The 26,859-nt window shown below is 37.0% G+C and overlaps 1 protein-coding gene and 1 long non-coding RNA gene across 3 annotated transcripts in view; one reads left to right on the top strand and one right to left on the bottom strand.

The window, feature by feature from the left end:
* PLPPR5 (phospholipid phosphatase related 5) overlaps window positions 1-15,814 on the top strand; it is a 124,130-nt gene extending 108,316 nt beyond the window's left edge. For both annotated transcript variants that reach the window (XM_030327381.1, XM_030327380.1), the window contains exon 6: window positions 15,628-15,814. In XM_030327381.1, the coding sequence (XP_030183241.1) occupies window positions 15,628-15,660 (33 nt within the window). In that variant the 3' untranslated portion in view covers window positions 15,661-15,814. The remainder of the gene's footprint in view (window positions 1-15,627) is intronic.
* On the bottom strand, window positions 1,884-25,895 carry LOC115521894. Its single transcript, XR_003971195.1, has 3 exons — window positions 25,736-25,895; window positions 21,306-21,375; window positions 1,884-1,968 (listed from the first exon to the last, which is right to left on the bottom strand). It is a non-coding gene; the product is annotated as an uncharacterized LOC115521894 (long non-coding RNA).
* Window positions 25,896-26,859: the final 964 nt, after the last annotated feature.

Raw genomic sequence — 26,859 nt, 5'->3', positions numbered from 1 at the left:
CAACATTTCTATCACCCTAAAAAGTTTCTTCCTTTCCCTTGGTAGTCAACCCCTCTTTCAACCCCTAACCTCTGCAACCACTAATCTGTTTTCTGTTCCTACAGTTTTGCCTTTCCCAGAATATAGTATAAATGGACTCATATACTATGTAGCCTTTTGAGTCTGACTTCTTTCACTTGGCATAATGCATTTGAGATTCATTCATATTATTACCTATATCAATAGGGTCTTTTTTTTTTCCTTTTTATTGTTGAGTAGTATTCTGCCTTATTTATGTACAATTTTTTAATCCATTCACTATTTGAAGAACATTTGAATTATAAGTAAAGCTAATATAAAAATTCATGTACAGGTTTTTGTGTGTATACGTATTTTTCCAAATCTTGGATAAATACCTAGGAATAGGAATTGTGGTTTTAGGGTAAATATATATATGTACATTTACCAAAATTTTCCTAAGTATCCGTGTCATGGTTCATGGTATTTATGGTTTTGAATGGGTCTGAAATGAATCTTGATGTGGCTCATCCAGTTTTTACTAACTGGTACCTTCTGGTGAAAATAGGCAAGTTTAATTTTTGTATTTTTTTTTCAAATTTTTATTTAAAAACTAGTTAGTTAACATATAATGTAACATTGGTTTCAGGAGTAGGATTTAGTGATTCATCACTTTACGTATAATACCCAGGGCTCAACACAAGTGCCCTCAGAATAGGCAAGTTTTAAAATGAGGAGTTTTGGGGTGCCTGGGTGGCTCAGTCAGTTAAACGCCTGACTTTGGCTCAGGTCATGATCTTGTGGTTTGTGAGTTCGAGCCCTGCGTGGGGTTCTGTGCTGATAGCTCAGAGCCTGGAACCTGCTTCTGATTCTGTGTCTCCCTCTCTCTCTGCCCCTCCCCTGTTTACGCTCTGTCTCTTCATAATAAATAAACATTAAAAAATTAAAAATATATAAATAAAATGAGGAGTTTTAATTAGATCCTGATTATACAAGAATTTATCATACATTTCATCCACTACCCACATCCTCTGATTCTTCCATCAAGTAGATTTGCATATTTAGCAAATCTAAAGCATTTTAAAAAGTTAAAAAGAAATGAAATAAATTAGTTAGGTAGATTAAAATACCAGTGTAAAATAAGGCCTGGGTACAATGTATGGATGAGTTACCTTTTTTTAATCATCATCGGTTATATATAGTAAAATTTTATTTGCAATTAGATTTGTAATATATGAAATATGTAATAAATGTCAAATAAGAAGCATTATGGTACATTTCCCAGGATTCATGAACTTACAGTCTAATGGGGGGATAGATAATCTTATAAGCAAATACAGAACAGGGTGGTGATGGCTATGCTGGAGGAGGACATAAAGGGAGATCTACCCAAACATAGCAATGCTTGCAGCGTCTTCTAAGGGGACATCTGAAGAACTGTTAGCTAAGTGAAGAGATGAGAAGAAAGTTCCAAATAGAGGAATCAGCTTGCACAAAGATTTTGTTTGGCAGGTGAGATAAGAGCACAGAGGCAAGAAATTTGAGGGTGCCGTTAAAGAGTGTTCAGGTGGGGTCCAGAATGAGGGTAAAAGAAATAGAATTAAGAAGGGGCAAGTGGGCTGGGCCAGATGGACAGATTAATGGTTGAGAAATTTCAAAAATGGCCAAAGAAACTTTGTAGTATGAAGGAGGTAGGACAGGAGGTAAATTGGGATTTTACATTTCTGATGTGGTTGATGGTTGGGAATATAGTCGTGAATGTGTATGCTACAGTATGGTGGACAGGTCATTAGAGTTAGAGAGGTTAAGGAACTTCAGCTAGAGAACACAGATACCCACATCCACCAAGTACGTAAACCCATTAACATTAATAGACTCACCTGGAGTTTCATGCCATTGTGCTGGAAAACATTGAGTTCAAGTGAAACTGAGTCTTTGCTGCAGATCTCAATACCTTTATGTACTGTGAGGCTGTAGGCAAGGAATATAGGAAGCAGTTATTCCCAGAAGTGTTTGAATACAAAGATTTTATTTTGGGGGAAATCATTCAGGATTACTGCTTTTTTTTTTTTTTTTTTTTAAAGGCAGTGCACTTTTTACCAGAGAAATGGTAATGTTTTTAAACAGAATTTTTATATACCTAACAGTGTTTACACTGCTAACCAACCACTTTTCTACAACTTTAGGCAGTGGTTCTCAGACTGTTATAAAAGAGATTCCTTACCTTACAGTATTTGCAAAAAGGGCACATTTCTGGGAAGCATGCCCAGAAGGCCTGGCCAAATGTGGGCCTGGGAATCTATAGTGTATCAGCCACCTCAGGTGATGTGGATACAGACCCAGTGTTGGCCTGGATCCAGCTGGGCCTGCCAATCTTCTGAAACAGTAGTTTTCAATATTAGCTACACATTAGAGTCATCTGGAGAGTCTTTAAAACTACCATTGACCAGGCCACACCTCTGACCAATTAAATCCAAGTCTCTGGTGTGGTATCAGTATTTTTTCTTAAAGCCCCCCAGGTGATTCCAGAATGCAGCCAAGATTGAGAACCCATGCTCCTAAATATTCATTGTGGAAAGACAAACTCCCTAGCTCCTTGGGACTTGGAAATACGTCATATGATCTATAGCTAATGCTCCAGTAAAAGCCTGGCCTGCCTCTGGTTTAATTAGCTTATCAGTGAAAGCCGCCTGGAGAGTTCTCCTTTCTCTGGAGGGTTACGATTCTCTCAGAAAGTAGCTTTTAGTCCCTGTCTCCAAATAGTACAAAAAAGAAATTCCTGAAGAGAAACAAAATTCTGAGCTCATGTTAAACTCTGAACTGAAAAGAGAACTATGGCAAAGGAAGAAATGGTTCAAAACAATCCTCTTTCCCAAGAGAACTCTGGTTTTATCACATTTCAACTTTTATGCCTTCATAACCCCAACTTCTTAAAACATGAAATTGTTTAAAATGAATTTTTCAATCCGTTTCGTGGCCTAAGTTTGAAATTCTCTAGTAATTTTTTCTCAGGCGGACCTAACATTATTTCTCTTTTACTAAAAATACCAGCTTCCCAGTCCACCAGAAGGAAAACTGAATGTGACCAAGTAGGGTTCTAGAGAACACACTCCAAGCATTACTCCTTTTCCTCCGTCTCTTTTATGCCCACTTTGCCTTCCTCAAGGGATACAATGAACAAACAAAGGATGCAAGTAGCGAACTACAATATTTAGGGACTGGCATTCACCTACCTTCCCCTGATAAAATGTAGGCTGCATCTATATAGCTTCAGAATCGTTGATTATTATAGGACCATGATTCTTTGTCCTAAACCTTGGTGAGATATGTTTTCCAGGATTCAAAATATTTTCTATTTTAGGGCAAAATACTGTGTGTTCAGTTACACAAGCAGGGTCTTGGGCAGCAAAGATAAATATTTCCGTAGCACAACATAGAGTATATATCACCTCAGAGCAATTCACATTTGGTTTCGCCCACCAATTCACATTGGTTTGCACCAATCTTGTAAGATAACATTTGGTTTTAAAGTTTGTGCGGACATTAGAACTGTAGACTACAGCACTGTGAAATTCCAACCAGTTATCATGTATATTTTTTCCTTTGTATTTTTTCTTTCTCTTTTTTCTTTTTCTTTTGTTGCCCTAGCTTTTATAGACAATTATATATGTTTGAGTAGAGACAAGGACCTTTGTGCATATAATCTCATTTAATCTTAACAAGAATCCACTCAAATAGGCATTATTATTTCCCTTTCACAGATGAGAAAGCTGGGTCTCTGAAAGGTTAAATTGCTTGTGAGAACCTCCAATGTTATGGAGCCCACATTCAACACTTGACATTCATACTACTTGACTGCAGCATCCACTGTACCTCACAGCTTCCTTACCAGTAGACCTGAAGACAGGAATCATTGAATTAAAGACACTATATGCACAGATCTCAAGTTGCAACCTCGATTTACGTTTAGGTTAAAAACCTAAGCTGACTGCTGACAACCTCCTATTAAAACACAAAAGCTATTTATAATCACCTTGAAAGAAAGAAAAACTGAACAGTATTTAACCTCAGCATTTGGTTCAATAATATAACACAGAACTTTAAGGAAACTAGTACTTTGTCCAAGTAAATAAGTCAATATTAGATAAACATTTAAATAATGAATGAAACACATTTTGTAGGTGTCCCGAATTCAACCTATTGAGAATGGTCAAGAAGAAAATTCACAGGGAAGGTCCTTTAAAGACTGTCTTGCAAGGCTCTTCAGCTGGATGCTGGGAATAAGCCACTGTGAACATCTTCAATTAAGGCAATAAACGTATGTGCGCTACAGCGCACTGGTGTTGGAGTTGGGTTGCAAAGCTAAGGCAAATACAGAAAAATGTCCTTCTGTGCAGGTTCTAGTACATCCAAAATTCTAGGTACTTGATTGTTGTTATTATTATTATTTTACCCCTCAAAAGTATTTTATTTTTTAATTGATTTTTCACTTCATGGGAATTTGACATTCCTCAACCAAATAGCCCTTAATAATAATAGGGTTTTTTGGGTTTTTTTCTTATCTGAAGTGCTCTTTTGGCATTTTCCCCTAGTTTTTCAAAGCGAAACGGTGAGTGGCACATCTTGTCAGGTGACAAGTCATTGCCACATTGTCATAAGCAAATGATCATTTGTTTTAAATGGTGTTTAAAAAAATCAGTATAATTCTACAAAAGGAAGGATAGAATAAATAGAAAAAATAGAATTTTTTCTGTAGAACTTAGAGCTTCAAAATTTGACATACTCTATAGACTTTAGAATTTACCAAATTGAAGAATCCAAAACTCCTGTTCTCAGGAATAAGTGCTTGTTTTTCCATGGGACCTCTGCACTCAAGGACTGGATTCAGTATTTGGCATGTTGATTTGCTGTGGACTTGAGTGATCACTTTCTAATGGATATAGCACATTTTAATCTTCAACTCTCTGGGCTCCAATTCTGCCATCTCTACTCTGCATGTGTAGTTGTGAAAGGCAGTAATTGCACTGATCAGTTACATGACCACTTTCTTCGCGTGACTGTGAATGCAACTTCTATGCATGAGTTTCTGGTTTGTGTACTACATGTTTGCAGTATTATCTCTTAGTAGGATTTTAGTATTGCAGATTAAGAATTCAAACAGATTAAAAGGAGAAAACCCATTGTTACCTAGTTTGCCTCATAAGAAGTCCATTTCTCAAGACAGGTAACCTGAAAATAATAGATGCAATTCTGGCTTTTTATGTTACTAAGAAAGATGCTGAGGGAAAGTGAGCACTGCCATAACTTCCTGCATAGGAATTATTCCATTTGCATATTTCAAATTACCTATTTACATACATTGTGGATGTAATTTTTATAACAGAATCATAGTGTCTTATGGATGGTAAGGACCTTAAATAATTACCCTTATTCTTTCTCTGGATTTCTTCAGGGGAAATCACCCCTATGCTAGAAGAGAATTAATCTTAGTTTTTAAATCTCACTGAAATAAGTAATCCATCTCCTTCATTCTATGGTGTGGGTTCATTCGCTCTTAGACAGTGAAATTAATGAACAGATGGCCCCATGCTCTCTGTATACTCCTTTCATGTACTTGGAACCTGTTATTAAATTTCCCCTTAATTTTCTCCTCCCCATGCACAGTCACTGTAATGTTTTATTTTCATCTGTTTAATCTATGTGCTAATGACAACCTTCAGATGATAAGCCCCAAGCAGAATCCTTCTAATTCCAGTCAAATAGAAAAAAAAAGTCATCTCAAAAGTTAAAACTTAAGTGTGATGTAAAGCTAAAAGGGTGCTAATTGGAAAAAAGCAGGAGACTTGGGATCTAAAAATGTAGTCCGTCTGGAAACTGTAATTTAACTTGGTAATGACTTAGCGTAATGAAAAGGGTAATATTGTTTGTACTTGACAAGCGATGAAAGAGAATCTCATGGCCACCAAAACATGATTTTTAAACTCCCACCCTGAACCCAATATTTCCTAGTTCTTCATAGCACACTTAGAGTCACACATCCGATGCCTTATTTCTAACATGTTCTCACGCCCCTGTTTGGGGCAGTCCCGGTTTCAGCCTGCTGCTCCTTGTGTATTATTAGCAACTCTTTTCCCTCAATATGTCTGGCTTTAGATGGTAATTTACAGGTTGCCTGATAGTCATTGCACACTCTTTGTCACTCTCTTCAGCTTGTATTTGTCACTTGGTTTTTCCTCTGCCTCTGTCCTGCCTTGCATTGATTATCAGTGATTTATTTCCAATACTTTCTTTGTTTTATTAAGGTCTTTTAATATTTCAGTTCTACCTTCCAAGGTGATGGGTGTCTCCTTCACTTAGGATCATCTTCAGCAAATTTAATGAGCCATGCAGACACTTGATTATCTAGGTCAAGGGAACAATGACACTTAGGCCAGTGGCCTTCGGAACACCATCCATTCTCTCTCTTTTATCTCCTGTTCTTTACTTCTGTCACTTTTTCACTCCTTCCCTACCACCATTGCCATTGAGTGGTTAATCTTCAATTTATATCTTAACATCTTTCCAGCAATTACTATGTGCTAGGTCCTGTCCAGAGGTGTGACAATCCTGCCAGTTTTATACTAAAACATGTGTATCAGATTGTTTTTTATCAGTTCACAAGATTCAAGTCCCCATGGGGCCACTGGAAATACAATTACGATGTACTATTGCCACAGTTCTGATGGCTTTTATTCAATCAGAGTACATTATGTAAACTGTGACAATCTTTTTTGTCCTAAAGTCATGCTTGTACTTTTGTAAGGAAAAAAATCAAGAAAACTCAGAGAGGAGCTGCTGAGTTCCCCAACATTTTCATAATGCATTTTTTTTTATGAGAAATTACAGTTTCTATGGTGTTCTTGTTAGTGAAAAGGCAGCATGTTCTGCTCACGACTGATTCCTACTGATACTATTTTTCTCTAGGCTTAAGTGGGTCAAACCTAGAACATAATGCTGTAAGCACTAGTCAGTGATAACCTTCTAGTTCTGGTTTAATATGCCTACATTTGGTGACAATAAATTTTACTTTCTTCACACACATTTTCTAAGTGTTTTAACTAGTTTAGACACTAACCTGAAAAGAACTACATATACATGGAAGCAATCTCATGACATGCATTCATTACGTGAAATTCTATTTATGATGTCTTTCACATATAAAGAGTCAATACAGAAACTGCTATGAAAAACAAAGCAGGTAATATGATAAAATTCTTTTGTAAATGTTGCAGTTATTGGTTAGGACTGTCAGGGATGTTACATCTTGACATAACCCTATAGGTAGCATAATTATGTCATATCAATTGTCCACTGTCATATTACAGCAGCCATGATTTGGCCTGCTACATGTTTGAATCCATTTAAATATTAGCCATTCCATAGGCTTTTTTTGTACATAGCTCTGTTGCTTTAAAGGAGGAGGAGAAGGAGGTAGAAGAAGAGGAGGAGGAGAAGGAAGGGGAAGAGGAAGAAGTCTAGGCCCTGTAAGGAATTCTATGATTGAAGTGAACAACAGAGGTTGCAGTCTATAGTCTGGACTCATGCATCAAAACTGAAGTATTTGGAGTGACATCACCAGAATGACAACACAGGTTGTTCCTGATCTTGCTCCCCCCGAGAAGAACCGACAACTGTTTAAGAACAAGACACCACTGAGAGAATCCCAGAACATGGGGGTGAGGCTGAAGTACCCCTGCTTTGCCACAGAGACCAAGATAGATTGCATTACAAGTGTAAGAAAAGCAGCTGCATGTTGGCCCCGCTGCTCCTTTTACAGGCCAGCACAGCACCACCTGGAGAGGTCTCCCCTGAGCCTTCAGTTCTCCCAGGGAGCAGAGAACCCAAAAGGGACAACCAGCTACCCCCAGGATTGTGGGCTGCTTTGCAGGGGTCCCTACTCTGATCTCACACCATGGAAATTGCAGGGGAATCAGATTCAACCCCTGGGGGTCTTCATGTGTTAGAGATGGGGCAGGGGGCTTGCAACAACCAGTAGCAACCAGCTCACGGATCTTAGCACACCAAATTCATACCTGCATTGCCCAGGTAGTAATCCCAAACAGCAGTTTTACTAACCTACAGAACCAAAGTGAGGACACATTCTGACTAGGGAACTTGGCAGTGCAGATCTGCCTGATACAGATCCTCAGTTGAGGAGTTTTGCCAGCCCTGGAGCCTGGTTTCTCCACAGCCAGGTGAGAAACGAAGTGATGGCATCACCTATTACAGAGAGTTCTTCCAGCCCCCTTGGTCCAGAAAGGCGGCAACAACTCCTGGAAGCAGTGCAGCCCAGCTGTGCTTGCTCCGAGAGGTGGGCAGGCAGAGCAGACACAAAGCCAGCACTGAGCATGGAGGATTCCTGTGCTCTGCATAGGCAGGGGGATTAATTCACAGCCGAGACTGAGGGTAGCTTGCTCCTGGTCCCTCACAACCAGAGAGCATGTTTAAGAAATTAAGAGTCCACAATGGTCCCTCCCCCTCCTACGTAGGCAAGGAAGCCGCAAAATAACCTCACCTGCTGTGAAGGGTGTGTTTTGGTTCTGTCTACCCAGAACGACTAGAGACAACTCCTGGAAGCTTTACAGCCCAGTAGCATTATGGCCAAGAAGCATGTGGGGAGAGCCAATAGTTTGCAGAGCAAAGCCACTGGCGTGTTAGGTCAGAGAACTTGGGGGTACAGGTCAGCTTGAGCTGTTTCTCCTGCTGTGCCCAGGCAGAGAATCTCATTCATACCCCACTCATCACTGAATATAGCCTTTAGTCTGTCCAACCAGGAAACCTAACCACAGCACATGGGAAGCTGCATAGCCTATTCAGTAGCCTTGTGCACAGAGCACTTGAACAGAGTGCACAGCCTGTGGCTTGCCCCATCTACAGAACAAAACTAGTGGTCTCAGCTGACCAGAGAATTCAGTGCACACTCTGGCCTGATTCAGGTTCCCAAGCAATTAGTTGTGTAGGCTGTGGGAAGCTACTTCTTAGCCCCATCAGCTACTGAATATGGTACCCAGTCCCAACCATCTAGAAAGCCTGACCAGCAGAGCCTACCCACAGCCTCACTTGGGTAGGGACCCAAGCCAGAAGTCCTATCCAGCTGTTCTCACCAGTGGCATAACCACTCCATCCATGTCCTCAATTGCCTTGCCCCCAGATAGACCATAATAACAAGTTCCACCTGCCCAAAGACCTACCATCAGACAGAACCAGAAATCCAAACTGAGCTGACTGGTGAAGAACTGTCTCTGCCAAAACAAACCTGTAAATTCTGGAAGAGGAGCCCAGTTACTCAAATGTGCAGATACCAACATCAGGAATCAAGGATCACAAAAAATCAGGTATATATATGATACCACCAAGGAAACTCATAAAGTTTGAATAAATAACTCTAAAGAAATGGAAATCTACAAACTGCCAAAGAATTGAGAATAATCCTCCTAAGAATGTTAGTGTACTACATATTATAATTAAATCTAGTCATAGTTAGATTCTGCAATATGGTAATAGTGGTGTATTCAAAACTCTAGTTTAAAAGTTAAAAAACGAACAGAGTATAAATAAGCATAACTATAATCTTTTATTACAAAATATAAAACATAACTTGTAATAGCAATAACCTAAAATGTCAAGGAGAGGAGAAATAAAGGTATAAAGGTTATAAATTCTATTCAAGTTAACTTGTTATCAGTTTAAATAAGTTATAAGTTTAAGATATTTTATGCATGCCTCAAGGTAACTGTAAGAGAAAGTTCTGTAGAAATTACACAAAGGAATGCAACAAAGAAGTTAAAGCATACTGATACCAAAAGAGGTCAAAACACAAAAATGGTAGCAAGGTAAAAGCAAGGAACAGTGGATCTATTTAAAACAATTAACAAAATGGCAATGGTAAGTTTTTACCTATAAACAATCGCTTTAAGTATAAATGGACTCAGTTCTACAATTAAAAGACATAGGAGGGCTGAGTGGATTTTTTTTTTTTTTTTTTAATATCTAAACATAGGCTGCTTACAAGGGCCTCACATTAGCCTCAAAGACACTCAGGGCACCTGGGTGGCTCAGTTGGCTAAGCATCCAACTCTTGATTTTGTCTCAGGTCATGATCTCATGGTTCGTGGGTTTGAGCCCCACATCAGGCTCCACACTGACAGGACAGAGCCTGCTTGGGATTCTCTCTGTCTCCCTCTGCTTCTCTCTCTCTCTTTCTCAAAATAAATAGACTTAAAGAAAAGACACTAACAGACTGAGAATGAAAGGATGGGAAAAGACTTTTCAAGCAAATGATAATTTAAAAGAGCAGAGGTAGTTCTGTTTATATCAGACAAAATAGACTTTAAGCTAAAAATGCTAGGGGCGCCTGGGTGGCGCAGTCGGTTAAGCGTCCGACTTCAGCCAGGTCACGATCTCACGGTCCGGAAGTTCGAGCCCCGCGTCGGGCTCTGGGCTGATGGCTCAGAGCCTGGAGCCTGTTTCCGATTCTGTGTCTCCCTCTCTCTCTGCCCCTCCCCCGTTCATGCTCTGTCTCTCTCTGTCCCAAAAATAAATAAACGTTGAAAAAAAAATTTTAAAAAAATGCTTAAAAAAGACAAAAAAGGTCATTATATAAAGTGGTCAATACATCAATAATATATAAACATTTTAAGTATTTATATATCCAACATTGCAGTACCCAAATATATAAGGCAAAATTTAAAAAAGCTAAAAGTATATATAAACAGCAATACAATAATATTTGGGGATTTAAATATTCCACTCTCAACAATGGATAAGTCTTCCAGACACAAGATAAATAAGGAAACAGCAGATTTTAACACTACAGACCAAACGGACCTAACAGACATATACGGAGCATTCTATCCAACAATATAGCAGAATACACGTTCTTGTCAAGTGCACGTGGAACATTTTCTAGACTAGACTGTATATTTTGGCCACAAAACAAGTCTTAGAAAATTCAAGAACCTTGAAATCATACCAAGTATCTTCTCTGACCCACAATGGCATGTAACCAGAAATCACTAACAAGAAGAAAACTGGAATTCATGAACACATGGAAATTAAACAACACTTTCCAGAACAACCAATGGATCAAAGAAGAAGTTAAAGGAGAAGTAAAAAAGTTTCTTGACACGAAAGAAAATGGAACTGCATCATACCAGAATATGTGGGATGCAGCAAATCAATTCTAAGAGGGAAGTTCACAGCAATAAATGCCTACATTAAGAGTTAAGAAAAATTCTAAATAAACAACCTAACTCACTTTAAGGAATTAGAAAAATAAGGACAAACAGCTCAAAGTTACAGATCGGAAATAATCAAGATGAAAGTAGAAATAAATGAAATAAAGAACAGAAAAACAATAGAAAGTATTAGCCAAATTAAGAGTTGGTTCTTTGAAAAGATAAAGAAAGGTGACCGTCCTTAGCTAAACTAACCAAGAAAAAAGAGAAAGGACCCAAATCAACAAAATTGTAAATAAAAAGAAGACATTACGATGGATACCACAGAAATTTAAAGATCATAAGAGCTACTGTGAACAACTGTATGCCAAGACTGAATCAGAGAGAAATAGAAAATCTGAACAGACCAATTATTAGTAAGGAGATTGATCAAAAATCTCCCAATGGTGAAAAGCCCAGGACCAAATCATTTCACTGGTGAATTTTACCAAACACTTAAAGAATTAACAGCAGTCCTCAAATTCTATCAAAAGATCAAAGAAGAGGAAAAAACATTCAAACTCATTTTATGGGGTGAACATTATCCTGGTAGTAAAGCCGGAAAAGGATTTACTGGAAAAGACAACTCAAGGCCAATATCCCTGAGGTATATACATGCTAAAATTGTCAATAAAATACAGGCCTACTTCATTTTATTGTGATTCTCTTAATTGCAGTTTAAAGATACTGTGTTTTTTGGGGGATTGTTTGCTTATTTTTACAAGTTAAAGGTTATTGGCAACCCTGCATCGAGCAAGTCTATCAGTGTTGTTTTTCCAACAGCATATATATGTCTCACATTTTCATAATTCTCACAATATTTCAAACTTTTTCATTATAATTACATTTATTATGGTGATCTGCAATTGGTGGTTGACTCACTGAAAGATCAGATGATGGTTAGCATTTTTGGCAATAAAGTATTTCTTAATTAAGGTATGTACATTGTTTTTTAGCCATTATGCTATTGCACACTTAATAGTCTACAGTAAAGTATAAACATAACTTTTATATGTACTGGGAAACCAAAAACATCATTTGACTCACTCTATTGTGATATTTGCTTTGTTGTTGTTGTCTGGAACGAAACCTACAATATCTTCAAGGTATGCTTGTACTAGCAAACCGAATTCAGCAGTGCATTAAAAGGATCATTCACAGTGATCAAGTGGGATTTATCCTTGGGATGCAAGGATGATTCAACATATGTGAATCAATCTGTAACTTGAGTGATACATCATATTAATAGAATGAAAGAAAAGAATCATATGATCATTTTAATAGACACAGAAGAAGATTTGACAAAATTCAGCATCCATTCATGATAAAATTCTTAATACATTAGGTATAGAAGGAACCTATCTCAACATAATAAAGGCCATATATTGCAAGCCCACAGCTAACGTCACACTCAGTGTAGAAATGTTGAACACTTTTTCCCTAACATCAGGAGTGAGACAAGTATACCCACTCTCACCATCCCCATTCAACATAGTCCTAGAAGTTCTAGCTAGAGCAATTAAGCAAGAAAAAGATATAAAAAGTATCAGAATTAGAAAGGAAGAAGTAAAATTGACTCTATTTACAGATGACATGATTTTATATAGAGAAAACCCTAAAGACTCAACCAAAAACTGTTAGATGTAAACAATGAATTTAGTAAAGTTGCAGAATGCAAAATCAACATATAAAAATCAGTAGCATTTCTATACAATAATAACGAATTTTCTAAAAAAGAAATCAATCCCATTTATAAGAGCATCAAAAAATAATAATAAAATACCTAGGAATAAATTTAAGGAGGTGAAAGATCTCTACTGTGAAAGCTACAAGATGATGAAATAAATCAAAAAAGACACAAATGGGAAAGTATCTCATGTTCATGGATTAGAAGAATTAATATTAAAATGTGAATACTACTAACAAAAGCTATCTATAGATTCAGTGCAACCCCTATCAAGATTTCAATGGCATTTTATACAGAACTAGAAAAACACTTCTAAAATTTATATGGAAGTACAAAAGACCCCAAATAGCCAAAGAAATACTGAGAAAGAAGATAAAAGCAGGAGGCATCACACATCCTTATTTCAAGCTATACTATAAAGAAATAGCCATCAAAACAGTATGAGACTGGCAAAAAAACAAATAGACCGATAGAACAGAACCAAGAGCTGAGAAATAAACCCAAGTGTATACAGTCAACTAATACTTGACAAAGGAGACAAGAACAGTCAATGGAGAAAAGATAGTCTTTTTTTTTTTAAGTTTATTTTGAGAGAGAGAAAGAGAGCATGCACATGTGCTAGCATGAGCAGGAGAGGGGCAGAGAGGAGAGAGAGAATCCTAAGTAGTCTCTACGCTGTTGGCACAGAGCCTGACAGCACTGGGTCCACCATGGGACTCTATCTCGCAACCCATGGGATCAAGACCTGAGCCAAAATCAAGAGCTGAACACTTAACCGACTGAGCCACCCAGGCACCCCAGATAGTTTTTTAAATAAATGATGATGGATGTTCACATGTTAAAGAATGAAACTGGACCTATACTTACACCACTTACAAAAGGTAACTTAAAATGGATTAAAGACTTGAATGTAAGACTTGAAGCCATGAATATCCTAGAAGAAAACATAAGAATAAAGTTCCTTGAGGAGTCTTGGTAATGATTTTTTGTATATGACACCTTAAGTATATGCAGCAAAACCAAAATTAAGCAAGTGGAACTACATCAAACTACAAAGCTTCCATACAGCAAAAGAAACTGTCAACAAAGTGAAAAGAAAACCTATGGAATGGGAAAAAATTTCAAGCCGTATATCTGATAAGAGGTTAATATTCAAAATATATAAAGAACTGATACAACTTAAAAAGCAAAAAACAAATAATCTAACTTAAAAATGGGCAAAGGATATGAATAGACATTTCTCCAAAGAAGATATACAAAAGGCCAACAGATATATGAAAAGATACTCAACATCACTAGTCATTAGGGAGATGCAAATTAAAACAACAATGAGATAAGATACTACCTCATGCCTGTTAGAATGGCCGTTATCAAAAAGACAAGAGATGCTGGCATGCATGTGGAGAAAAGGGACATCTTGTGCACCGTTGATGGGATTGTAAATTGTTGCAGCCATTATGGAAAGAAAACAAGATGGAGAATCCTCAAAAAATTCAAAACAGTACTATCACATCATCTACCAATTCCCCTTTTGAGAATATGTATAAAGGAAACAAAAACACTAATTCAAAATGGTATCTGTACCCCACATCGATAGCAGCATTATTTACAATAGCCAAGACATGAAAACAACCCTAAGTGCCCATTGATGGATGGATGTGTAAACAACTTGTGGTATATGCATACAACGGAGTATTATTCACCTTTAAAAATGAAGAAACCCTACCATGTGATAACATGGATGGAACTTAAAGGCATAATGCTAAATGAAATAAATCAGATAGGAAAGACAAATACCATATGATCTCACTTACATGTAGAACTAAAAAAATTTTAAAAATTAAAGAAAAACTACACTCACACACAGGAAAAAAAAAAGATTAGATTTGGGCTATCCAAGGTGAAGAGTGTGGGGGAGGGGGAATGGGAGGAAGGTGGTAAAAAGATACAAACTTCCAGCTGTAAGGTGAATAAGTACTGGGAATGAAATGCACAACATGTTGACTATGACTAACACGGCTGTATGATACACAGGAAAGTTCTTGAGAGAGTAAACCCTAAGAGGTCTCGGCACAAGGGAAATTTTTCTTTTTTTCTTTTAGTTGTACCTATATGAGAAGGTAGATGTTAACTAAACCTATTGTGGTGATCATTTCACAACATGTAAATCAAGCCATCATGCTATACACCTTAAACTTATACAGTGATGTATGCCAATTATTTCTAGAAAACACTAAAATAAAACTAGAAAAAAAATGAAGTATTTAAGGAGATCTTTGTCAACCAGCATAAGCCTTTCAGTCTGAGCATTTCACCAATTTGCTGTATTCCATCTGTCACACAGGGAGCAATTAATCTGAACCTCCAACATACAGCATTAAAATTCCATTAACAGTGAGCAGAATATTAATGTGTCTGGGGTTGCCATTTTTCTCTCTCCAAATTTCAGTGTTAATTTTCAATATAACACCTTAATCTATTTGGTTAATTAAGAATATTGAATAAAATATATAATTAGCAATTACATGGACACAATAATACACAGAACTTAAATGTATGTTTCTGCAACTTAAACATATCCGGGCTGCAATTTTATATTAAGCTAATGATTGTTTGTAAGAGCACTATATTTTTTACAAAGCCAGCTTTCCCAGGACTCTGATTTTGTAATTCCTTCTTCTTTTTCAGAACCACATCACCGCCTTTGCAGAAGTCACATGATATTGAAGCAGACGGTTTGTCACTGCATTGGACATCGTCCCTTTTCACCATCCATTCATAACACCCAAAGTTTGTTTGATTACAAAAGAAGTTTATAAAGTTGTCTAATAATTTTTATAATTTTAAAATCAGTGTCAACTTATCTGTTTCCCCCACTAGACTGTGAGCTCCTCAAGGGCAGGGCTGTGTCTTCTCTATATCCCCAGCACCTACAGCAAAGCCTCGCACAAAGTAGGTGTTAAATAAAATGTGATGGCCGAATGAAAAAATTAATTCTTAAATAAAACATTCACTTTAGTTTCTCACAGAATCACTGAGACTATGTGAAAAGAACCTTTACACAAATCATATTGTATAAGAAGTCCCTCCATTTGGGGCTAGTTAAGTTTTTTTAGTTCTTATACCTATTCAGCAGTATACCACGTTTCATTTGAAGTGGACTTTGAAAGTCATGGGGGTTTTATGTTATTATTCAGCATGACATTATTTCCATCCTAACAGATTTCAGTGTGTGAAGTTACTTTTAGAAAATATGTTCTATACTAAAATAATGTTTGCACATAATATTATGCTATATTTCACTTAAAATACCATTCATACTATACATTCTAAGACTGGTGCTTCTGCTTTTGAAGGGGAAAATGCCAATTTTTACTGTAATAAGTAATGTATCATAATTAAAAATTATTTATTTGGACTTTTGTTCCTGACAGTTGTGGTTTAATCGTTGACTTGTAGCTTTTGAATAATGCAGGCAGTATTTAGGATATTTTAAGTGACTAAATCCAGCAATGGTTGCTTCATATTGAGCAATTTTCCACTGATAAAAGCGTCTCAAGAGGGGTGAAAGTCTCCATTCTTAGGCTTTTTACTAGTCAAGATTCCACATAATTTAAAACAGGAAGGAACCACACTCTGACACGAAATTTAGAATCTATAAATTCCAGAAATGTGGTTAACGCATTGTACTTTCCATTTTTATAGTACTTTATAGTTTACAAAGTACATTGTCATTTATAATTTAATCCTTACCGTAACCCTGTGTAATCATTGAAAATCACTTTAGTTTATAAGAAAAATAAAGCCAAGGCAAGGTAAATAATGTGCCCAATTCCATACAACTAGTAGGAGGCAGTTAAAACTTAAATTCAGGTTTTCTGACCCTGAACTCATATTCATTTCAAATATACCACAGCTATTGTATCATTTTGGACACATCAAAACCTCTCAGAGTCCTGGACAACTACCTATGTTTAAAAAAAAAAAATGAAGAAATACCAAAATATAGTTACAAGAGCTATGTTGTATTTTAAATATTTATGTTTTAAGAATGAACACTTTTCAAATATACAATTATATGGTAACCTAGTTTTAATTTTCTTTAAAAATAATGTCAAGAATCTAGATGTGAGGTCCTTTGTAAAATCAAAACCTAAATCAGATATCTCTCCTGCGATCCTTACCCCGTGCTCTAAACCCCAGCCCACAGGAGAGGCCCAGAGGACATACACTGAGCATATGGAATGAAGGATGAGATCACGTCAATATAGGAAAGATGACAGGGCTAGAATTACACCATTAAATGTACTCCTTTACAATAACTTCACAATCTTTAAAGTGACCCTGGGTAGCTTTGTCTTATATGAGCAGTAGTTAATTGATTGAAATGAATCTTCCTAACCCTGACAGTATTAAAGGAAATAAACTTTAAATTTTCTCTGTAATTTCAACAGAAATCAGCAAATAAATAAAACCAAAGACTTGTCCATTATTCCCCAAATAGATTTTACTTGCTCTTTTCCATGACTAGGGGAATTAAAACACTTTTGTAGGGCCAAAGGCAGAAAAAAATCAATATTTCTACCAAATTCAGACTTCTATAGAAATTCAACTTTGTTGGAAATTTAAAACACGAAAACGGTTAGAATGCCTTCATTCTCTTCAACGGCTTTTTTAGGCAATAACAGTAATGGGGAATTCACTTACAGGAAATGGATATGAAAAGGATGATTATAATGTCTTTGGAGGCAGGATTACCAGTAAGATTTCTGGAGTTAAATCAGTTCTGTCGGTTCTGGAATCAGTTTTTCAAGTAGCCAATTTGGCATGTTTTTCCTGTTGGAAGCCTTAGCTACATATTCATATGCAAATGTTGTGTCTTTGCACCTTGCTAAACCTGGTCCAAATGCAAGAGTTATAATTTCCTCAGAAACCCAGATTTTATCCAGGATCAGAGTAAAGTCATCTCTAATATTAAATGTCATGGGCCCAAGATTGGACATTGAATGATCCTGCCATGAAGGAAATCCGGGAGAATAAAAAGATACACATGCACAGGGCAAAAGCCGGCCAAGAGCCCTGAACCATGATGCTATAACTGAAAATAATGAAAATATGTTTAAGAAATTATTAATTTGTAAATATGTACATATGTAGTTTAATAAAAGTAGGCAAACACATACTTTTCTGATAAAGACATCTTTTTATTCTACTTACTTGGGGCCCAGGTCAGTATAAATTGGTCAGCCTGAAAATTTTAGTAGTCTCTGTTTGCATGGCAGAAATTCTGCACATGTTTTATCTGATTCCTAAGATCATTTAAAAGGCTCTTTTATGTTAAAAGAGAGGTGAACCTTCTTTGACAGACTTTGTCTTTTCCACTTCTAACTGGGCCTCTCTTTTCTCAGGATCTATCCTAGCCAAATATCACAGTTACATTTACCATAGTTTCCTTTGTGAAAGAGCAGTAGGGGAAGACATAATTCTCTGCTGTGTATTGTATTTTTAAAATAAAATTTTAAAAATTAAAAAAATTAAGTTTTTTTTTGTAAATTCTTTCTTAAGGGTAATATGAATAAAGAATATGATGTTATTAATGTGATGGAAGTCAGATTGTCAGAGTGACTGGAGAATGTTTGCAAAGGGATAACAATGGCTGACATTAGACCAGTTCTCTGGGCAGCTACATCTCGTGGGCTATCCTGGGCTCTCTTAGCAACTTCCTTATTTGCAAATCAGAACCCGCTAGAAACTATCTGGGACACTGAGCAGGTATACGATCTACTATGTAATCTGCCTCCTATGTATAAGCAGGTTGCTAAAGAATAGATGTAAATGATCTTATTCTTGTCTCTAGGGCACCATTTATTAAATTTTGATTGCATGTTTTAAAAAAGTTTCCCTGGACATATGCCAAATGGTTCTGTTTATGCCTTAGAAACATTAATCTTCTCACAATTTGCCAGACATAGGCTTTGAAATGAATTTTGGATTCTTTTAAAATATCAGTGAAGGAAATTTCTTCCAATTTTAAGTGAGTGATTCTCATCTAAGAAGAAAAAATGAGTATTTATGTTCTTCTCTATCCCCTTTACTTTAGATTATAGCTGGTTCTTAGTCTGATAAACCTTGGGACACGGTCAAGGTTTAATAAAAAAAAAATTATGTCTCCCCCCCCCCCCACGCCAAGCTTTATGAGCCATGGATGGTTACAGGATTTAAGTTCTAAACTCAGACTGACATTTTCAGATCTATGGCTTTGCTCACAAAGACCTCCAGGTAAGAAAATATAGATGAGTAGACACACAACCACCTTTAGCGTTCAGACGAAAACTCAAAGTTCACGTCTCAAAGATGCTATCCCTCACAAACGCCATCCTGTGTCCTATTTACCTTCATATTATTGCATGTATAAATGTGTGTCCATTTTCACTTTGCTCTGAAATACTATCACTTGTACAAAAGAGGGAAAAAAAACCTTTCTTCCCAGGAGGATAAAAAAGGTATATTTTTAAATTGATATTAGATACAGAAAGAAATATCTTTCCCAACTAGTGAGACACTTTGAGTATCAATCAAGCTTCTCTAGAGGTACTGCTCTTACTCAAGAAGGCCTTTCACCCTTCTTTCATTCAGCAAATAGTGACTGATTCTGTACACCAGATACTTGGCAATATGCCAAATAAACAGTGGTTGGAAAGACAGACCTGGTCCCTGCCCCTTCAGATTGAACAGTTCAGCAGAACCAACACTGATGTTACCCTAAGAGGTCTGCTTAAAGTTAGGGTGGGAGAATTGCCTTGGGGTTAGCCAGCTACCTACTCTCAGGACTAAGCAAAGAACACTTTTATAGATTACAGCAACAGCTAAGGTGAATAAAAAAAGAATTGCCTCCATAAACAACATTGTATAACTTGACTATTACTGAAATTAAAAAAAAAAAAATTATGTTTATTTCTGAGACAGAGACAGAGCATGAGTGGGGGAGGGGCAGAGAGAGAAGGAGACACAGAATCCGAAGCAGGCTCCAGGCTCCGAGCTGTCAGCACAGAGCCCGACGCGGGGCTCGAACTCACGAACCATGAGATCATGACCTGAGCCGAAGTCGGCCGCTCAACAGACTGAGCCACCCAGGCGCCCCTGACTATTACTGAATTTTAAAAAATGTAAAGTGCTATAATAATCAGCATTTGCTACCCCTCACAAATCTGTAGTTCAGTGGGTCCATTTTTTCTAATCTCACCTGGGCTCATTCATGCATTCGTGACCAGACTGGTAGCTCTGCTGACCTTGGCTAGACATTCTCACATACATTGGGGTCATCTGTAGGCTGGTCTAGGGTGGCTTCATTTGAGACAACGGAACTTTTCTCTCTGTGGTCTCTCAACCTGCCTCAGACTAGCTGAGGTCCTTCACATAGGGGGCCAAGACAGAGCAGAAGCATGCAGGCACTGACACATTGTCACTTCCATCTCATTTAGTTGGCCAAGGAAGTCCAAAGACCAGCCCATATACAAGGATTGGAGGAGCAGCTGGCAAGTCACATTGCAAAGAGGCGGATACAAAGATGGGCAGAGAATAAGGGCCATTTAGCATTCAATATACCATAAACTCTTAACACAGCTAAACCTTAAAAATGTTTAAGCAGTGCCCCCCTGAGCCGAGCTTTTGAAATTATTAAGGGAAGATTTTTTTCTAACAAGATACGCACAAGACACCCCCAAATAACAATAGAAAGCAAGCTCATTGTATGTGAGCAAAAATGGTCACCCATTTGTTGGTCACCAATCACCCACTACACCCCAAAAATGTCTTTGTGATAAACTGGCTAGAGAATTACCCACCCAGTTCTTAACTGAAAGCAATGGGGATCTTGCTGAAGCTTTTCTAGATTTTCCCAGAAAGACTTTCTAGGTCTTCTCCTGTAGACAGTAATAGAGGAAGTAGTCATAATTTTATAAGAAAATGAAGAGAGAATAAAAGCATACAAGCAGAAAGAATAAAAAAGAAGTTGAAGCAAAAGAATAAAACCTGAAGAAGTAAAAAGAACAAGTGAAACTGAAAACCAGGTTATGAGTGATTGATTGTGTGTATGTGTATTGTGTATGCACCTACTTTGTGCAATTTTTTTATTTTCACAAATTTCAGTTACCATGGTGCTATGGACTGAATATTTGTGTCACCTAGAATTTGTATGTTGAAGCTTGGATCCCCAGTGTGATGTTATTTTGAGATGGGGATTCTGGATCATGAAGTCATAGGTCATGAGGGTACAGTCCTCTTGATATTGGTGCCATTATCATAAGAGACAAGAAAACTGTCTTTCCCTCTCTCTCTAAGGAAGAGAGATATGAGAAGACAGCTACCTGCAAACCAGGAAGATGACTTTCCTCAAACACCAGATCTGCAGCACCTTGATCTTGGACTTCTCAGGTTCTACAACAATAAATGATTACTGTTTAAGCCACACAGTCTATGGTCTTCTGTTACAGCAGCCCAAATTAAGACATTGTTTAGTTTAATAACCCCACTCCCCCACTAACAGGGTTCAAATTTTAGTTACCATGGTATAACAACTATGAGTTACTGCATAAAGTATTGCTGCTAGTTCTTTTGTTCTCAGATCGCAATGTGTACACATATGGATGATCATCAGTGACATTTTTAAAGCCTTCCAATGGTCACTGCAAATTTGTTATTTGGTTCATGCACAGACAACAAAGCACGCAACTGTGTTGATTCCTTGTCTCCCTGTGATAATTCCATGTGACATTTTTAAATGTATAATTAAAAGAAGGAAGCAGCCAACAAAGGTGGAAATGCAGCAAAGAAGAAAAGGCAATAATGCTGAAAATGAAATGCACATCAAACATACATATGGTTGTAGAAGACTTAGCTGACCGGGAATGTCGACACCACCACCATCATCAGGGATCAGATCCATACCATTTCAGAAACCTTTACATTTATTCTGAATACTTGGTTTTGCTACTGAAATGCTAAAGGCATGTAGACATACCAGGTGGGCCACCATCAACTGAGACTGAACACTGTTCGCTTTAACAGCCAGAACAGTTGAGGGAAAGTGAGTGTATTAATGAAAATGAGAAGAATTTGTGATGTAAAAGATAAAGATGTCTCAGAGGAAGCGACTCGACAAAAACACCCAACTTCACATAAAAGGTACTCTTGGAGATATTTCACAACACTGAAAGCTGCAAAGGATAGCTGATCCAAGCTAAGAAAGGAGTATGACAATTAACCAAGGCATAGAAAATAATACTCCCATGTCATAAGTTAATATGACAGGAAGAAGGCAAGCACTGTTCAAGCTGTTCTGGATAAATTTTTAATAAAGAAATAAAAAATTTATTTTCAATGTTTCTAATGTTTTAAATTACAGTGTACTGAATAGATATTAGTTTTGTTATTTTTTATTTCTTATATATTCAAAATTGGCAGTAAGAAAGTTTTTAATGTTTTGACAAAAAAATTTAAGGTAAAAGATAAATTTTAACTTTTCCTATTGCTTATTAAGATCTCTTTGCACAGGGGCTCTTGGGTGGCTCAGTCAGTTAAGCATTTGGCTCAAGTCATGATCTCAAGGTTTGTGAGATCGAGGACTCTGCACTCACAGCATAGAACCTGCTTGCGATTCTCTCTCTCTCTCTCTCTCTCTCTCTCTCTCCCAAAATAAATAAATAAATAAGCATTTAAAAAATATTTCTGCACAAATTCAGGTTGCACGGTTATTTTTTATGGTCCCACACTTCTGTACAAAGTAATGACTACTTGTCTACATGTATATGTATACATATATGTATACGTATATAAGCTGTATATTATATATAGAAGCATATAGAGACCTTTACAGGGATATATTTTTTTAAATTTTGTTTAATGTTTATTTATTTTTGAGACAGACACAGACAGAGCATGAGTGGGGAGGGACAGAGAGAGAGAGAGAGGGGAAACACAGAATCTGAAGCAGGCTTGAGGCTCTGAGCTATCGGCACAAAGCCCAATGCGGGGCTCGAACTCATGGACTGAGAGATCATGACCTGAGCTGAAGTTGGTCACTTAACCGACTGAGCCACCCAGGTGCCCTAGGATATATATATTGTGTGTGTGTGTGTGTGTGTGTGTGTGTGTGTGTGTGTGTGTGTGTGTGTATAAAATCCCTAATATATATATTAAAGCTTTATTTTTGAAAGAAATGTTATCTATGCTTTATATTAATACACATTATAATAGTCTCATATGTATTCATTATTATATAGATCTCTTTTTAAAAATTTTCAATGTTTATTTTTGAAAGAGAGAGAGAGAGAAAGAGATACAGAATCTGAAGCAGGCTCCAGGCTCTGAGCTGTCAGCACAGAGCCTGACACAGGACTTGAACCCTCAAACATGAGACCATGACCTGAGCCAGTCAGTTGCTTAACTGACTGAGCCACCCAGGTGCCCCTATATAGATCTCTTTTTATTGTAATTATTTGGTCACTTGCTTTCTATGGCCAAATTAAGAAATATTGGCCTTATGAAAGGATAGAAATGTATTTGTATTAGAGTGCCATCTCAGCTATACAGACTCTTCATTAGAAGGAATAGAAGGGAGTGGGGGAAAAGTGATTTTTTTCTAAAGAACTCAAGCTTAATACTATAATCTTTCCAAATTATATTGCATATATTCTGCCTTAGTACATAAGTATAAATAATTTAACCCACTTAGCCTTTTGAGCATGAATCATTTTTTGGTGCTCTAATAAAGTAAACCTCTTGGGAGTTATGAAGAGTTATGAAGTTACATAGGAGGTTTGTTTCCTTGATCTAAGGATTATTTATTTTTTTTCCTATTTACCTTCTTATAATTTTCTCTGCCCTCTGCTGTTTATTCTCATTATTTCTTGTCTTGAAATCTCTCTTAACAACCTTCTCACCTGCTTCCAGTCTGCTATTGTATTAGTCAAGTCAGTCTGCTACAACAGAGGATCACAGGCTGGGTGGCTTAAACCATAGAAGTTAATTTTCTCACAGTTCTGAGACCCAGAAGCCCAAGATCAAAGTGGTATTTGGTGAGGATTCTCTCTTTGGATTGGAGACAGCTGCCTTCTCTGTGTGTCCTCACATGGCCTTTCTTTTGTGTGCATGCAAGGAAAAACAGCTTTGGTGTCTCTTCTTCTTCTCAAAAAGACACTAGTTCTATCAGAATACAGCCCACTCTTAGGACCTCATTTAACCTTAGTTATGTCCCAAGAGGCCCTATCTCCAAATACAGTCACATTGGGGTTCAGGGCTCCAACATATGAATTTGGGGGACAGACAAATTCAGTCCATAACAGCTATCCACTCCGTTAAAATTTCATCTTCTATAGTTAAGTCCTACTGAGTAACTGAAGGATGCCAATGGAACACAGATGAGAAAGGTGTTATTATATGTAAAATTAAGTCAATTAGGATGAAGTGGACTCTACTCCTCTCTCATAAGATAAAATGTATAGGCTTTGTGATAAATGTTTTCACTGCTGCTACCCTGACTTAATTGCTGTGCTACTGATTTCAGATCGTCTTCTATGGTTCAAACTAAACTCATCTGGTCATCAGAAGTGGGGCCATGATTCTATATTTGTTGTGGGTAAGTGTATTTAAAATAGTGTACTTTTCCCCCACTACTGAAAGTTAAGAAAGTATAACCTGAGATTCCCAGATGTTATCTTATGGCATGATCTGCAAGAACCCAAATAGATGTGAAATAATTACATTTGCTCTCTTAGAGAATGCTTTTAGTGCATGGTTCAATGTTAATACAATTTGATTATAAATGAAATTTAAACTTTTGAGATCCTAAATTGCAATGATTGAATGTAAAACTTCAATGTTATGAAAATTTCAAGCTGTTTTAGCCAGATTGCTTTCTTTGTGATTTGGTGCTTTGTGTTAAGGAAGATCACCTTGTATGTTAGACTAGATAAGCCAAATAATATAGACCTGGTATTTTTAAGTGAGAAATTCTTAAGACATATGGTGACAGCATCTGGGATCATATCCATACCATTTCAGATGCTTTTATATTTGTTCTGAATACTTGGTCTTAATCTCAAAATGCTGAAGACATATGGACTTACCAGCTGGGCCACCATCAATTGAGACTCTAACATTGTTCACTTTAACAATATATATTTTAAAAAGATAGCATTGCTATTTTTCAACTCCATTTTTTTCCTCCATTATTGCTGCCTCTTTCTAATTCAACAGATTTCCAGGAACACTGGAAGGATAGCAGAAGAATAGTAAGCTAACCTCTCTTCTATCTAGGTTAATCTAGATGTAGTTACAGAATTGTTGTATACTGTTTATACCCTGAAATAAATTAATAGCATGTGCCAATTATATGATGATGCATATATTATATTACATATATCATTCATATACATATAAAGTACAGAAACATAAAATATTTACTCTAGTAATATTAAATAAATGTTAAATATAATAATAATAATAAATATTACTGTATATATACATTTTATGTATATAATTTCATTTTGGATAATAGACCAAGAAAGCACTTCTGTTCTGATTATTCTAGATTGAATTGTGTCCCTCTAAAATTAACTTCCTGAGGTCCTAATCCCGAGTATCTCAGAATGTAACCTTATTTGAAAATAGAGTAGTTGCAGATATAATTAGTTAAGATGAGGTCATATGGGAGGAGAGTGGGCCTCCAATCTGACAGGATTCGTGTCCTTACAGAAAGGGGAAATTTGGACACAAATACACACAAAGAGAACAATACCATGTGAAGATGAAGGCAGAAACTGGGGTGATGCTTCTCCATGCCAGCGAATTCCAAGGCTGTCGCCAAATTGGCAGAAGCTGGGCAGGAGTCATGGAACAAACTCTCACTCGCAGCCGTTAGAAAGAACCAAGTCTGTTGACATCTGGATTCTGATTTCTAGACCCTGGAATTGTGAGACAATAAATTTCTCTTATTTATGCCACCCAGTTAGTAGTATACAGCCCTAAAAAACTAATATACCCTATTTACTGCCTGCGGTTTCTGCAGTAGTGGACAAGGCACACAGAAAGTCTTGAATCTTTGCTTTTCCATTGCCAGTTCTATGATTTAGGCCATGTTATATAAACTACTAACCTCTGTATCAGTCAGGTTATACTAAATTTTACTACACAAACAGTCAACTCCCAAATCTCAGCCCGAAGTAATTACTGTTTGTTTCTGGTTCATACATGCCCACTGAAGGGTCACTTGGAGGCTCTGATCTATTTAATGACCAACCTAAAGCAAGACCCAGGCTGGCAGAGGAGATTTTATTTGGAACTTATGTATTCACTCTGGCAGAGGGGAAAGAAACCAATGGTGAGTGTGCCTGGCTTTTCAACAGTCTATCCCCAAAAGACACACATCACTTCTATTCACTTTTCATTGGCAAAAGCAAATCAACCATTGTTTGAATATGAGAGAGTGGAGCAGTACTCAGAAAGAAGAAACAGCACCAAATATCTGTAAACAGTCCCAATGGCCATGTGTCAGGGTTGATATGATCATAAACTAAGATTAACTAATTAAATCCTTCATATTTTCATTCAACAATGAGTTCTGTATGCCAGGCACTTTTCCAGAGAGCAACACACAAGACAAAAACCCCCACCTTTAACAAGTTCTCATTTTACTGGATGAGTTAGTAAAATAAAGAAGAAGGTAAATGTATAATACAATTTCAGATACTTATAAATGTTACGAAGAAAAGTGAAGGAGGGCAAGCTTACTGAGAGACACTGGAGTAAAAAGTTAAGGTCGATATTTTAGGCAATGAGTACAAATTTCCTAGCGTGGTCCATAGCAAGTATAGGCACCCAAGAAATGTTTCTTTTCCCCCAGCACCCTAGATCATTGGCATC

This window comes from Lynx canadensis, chromosome C1 (assembly GCF_007474595.2).
Source record: "Lynx canadensis isolate LIC74 chromosome C1, mLynCan4.pri.v2, whole genome shotgun sequence".
Lineage (NCBI taxonomy): Eukaryota > Metazoa > Chordata > Mammalia > Carnivora > Felidae > Lynx > Lynx canadensis.
This window is presented reverse-complemented; position numbering and strand designations above follow the sequence as displayed.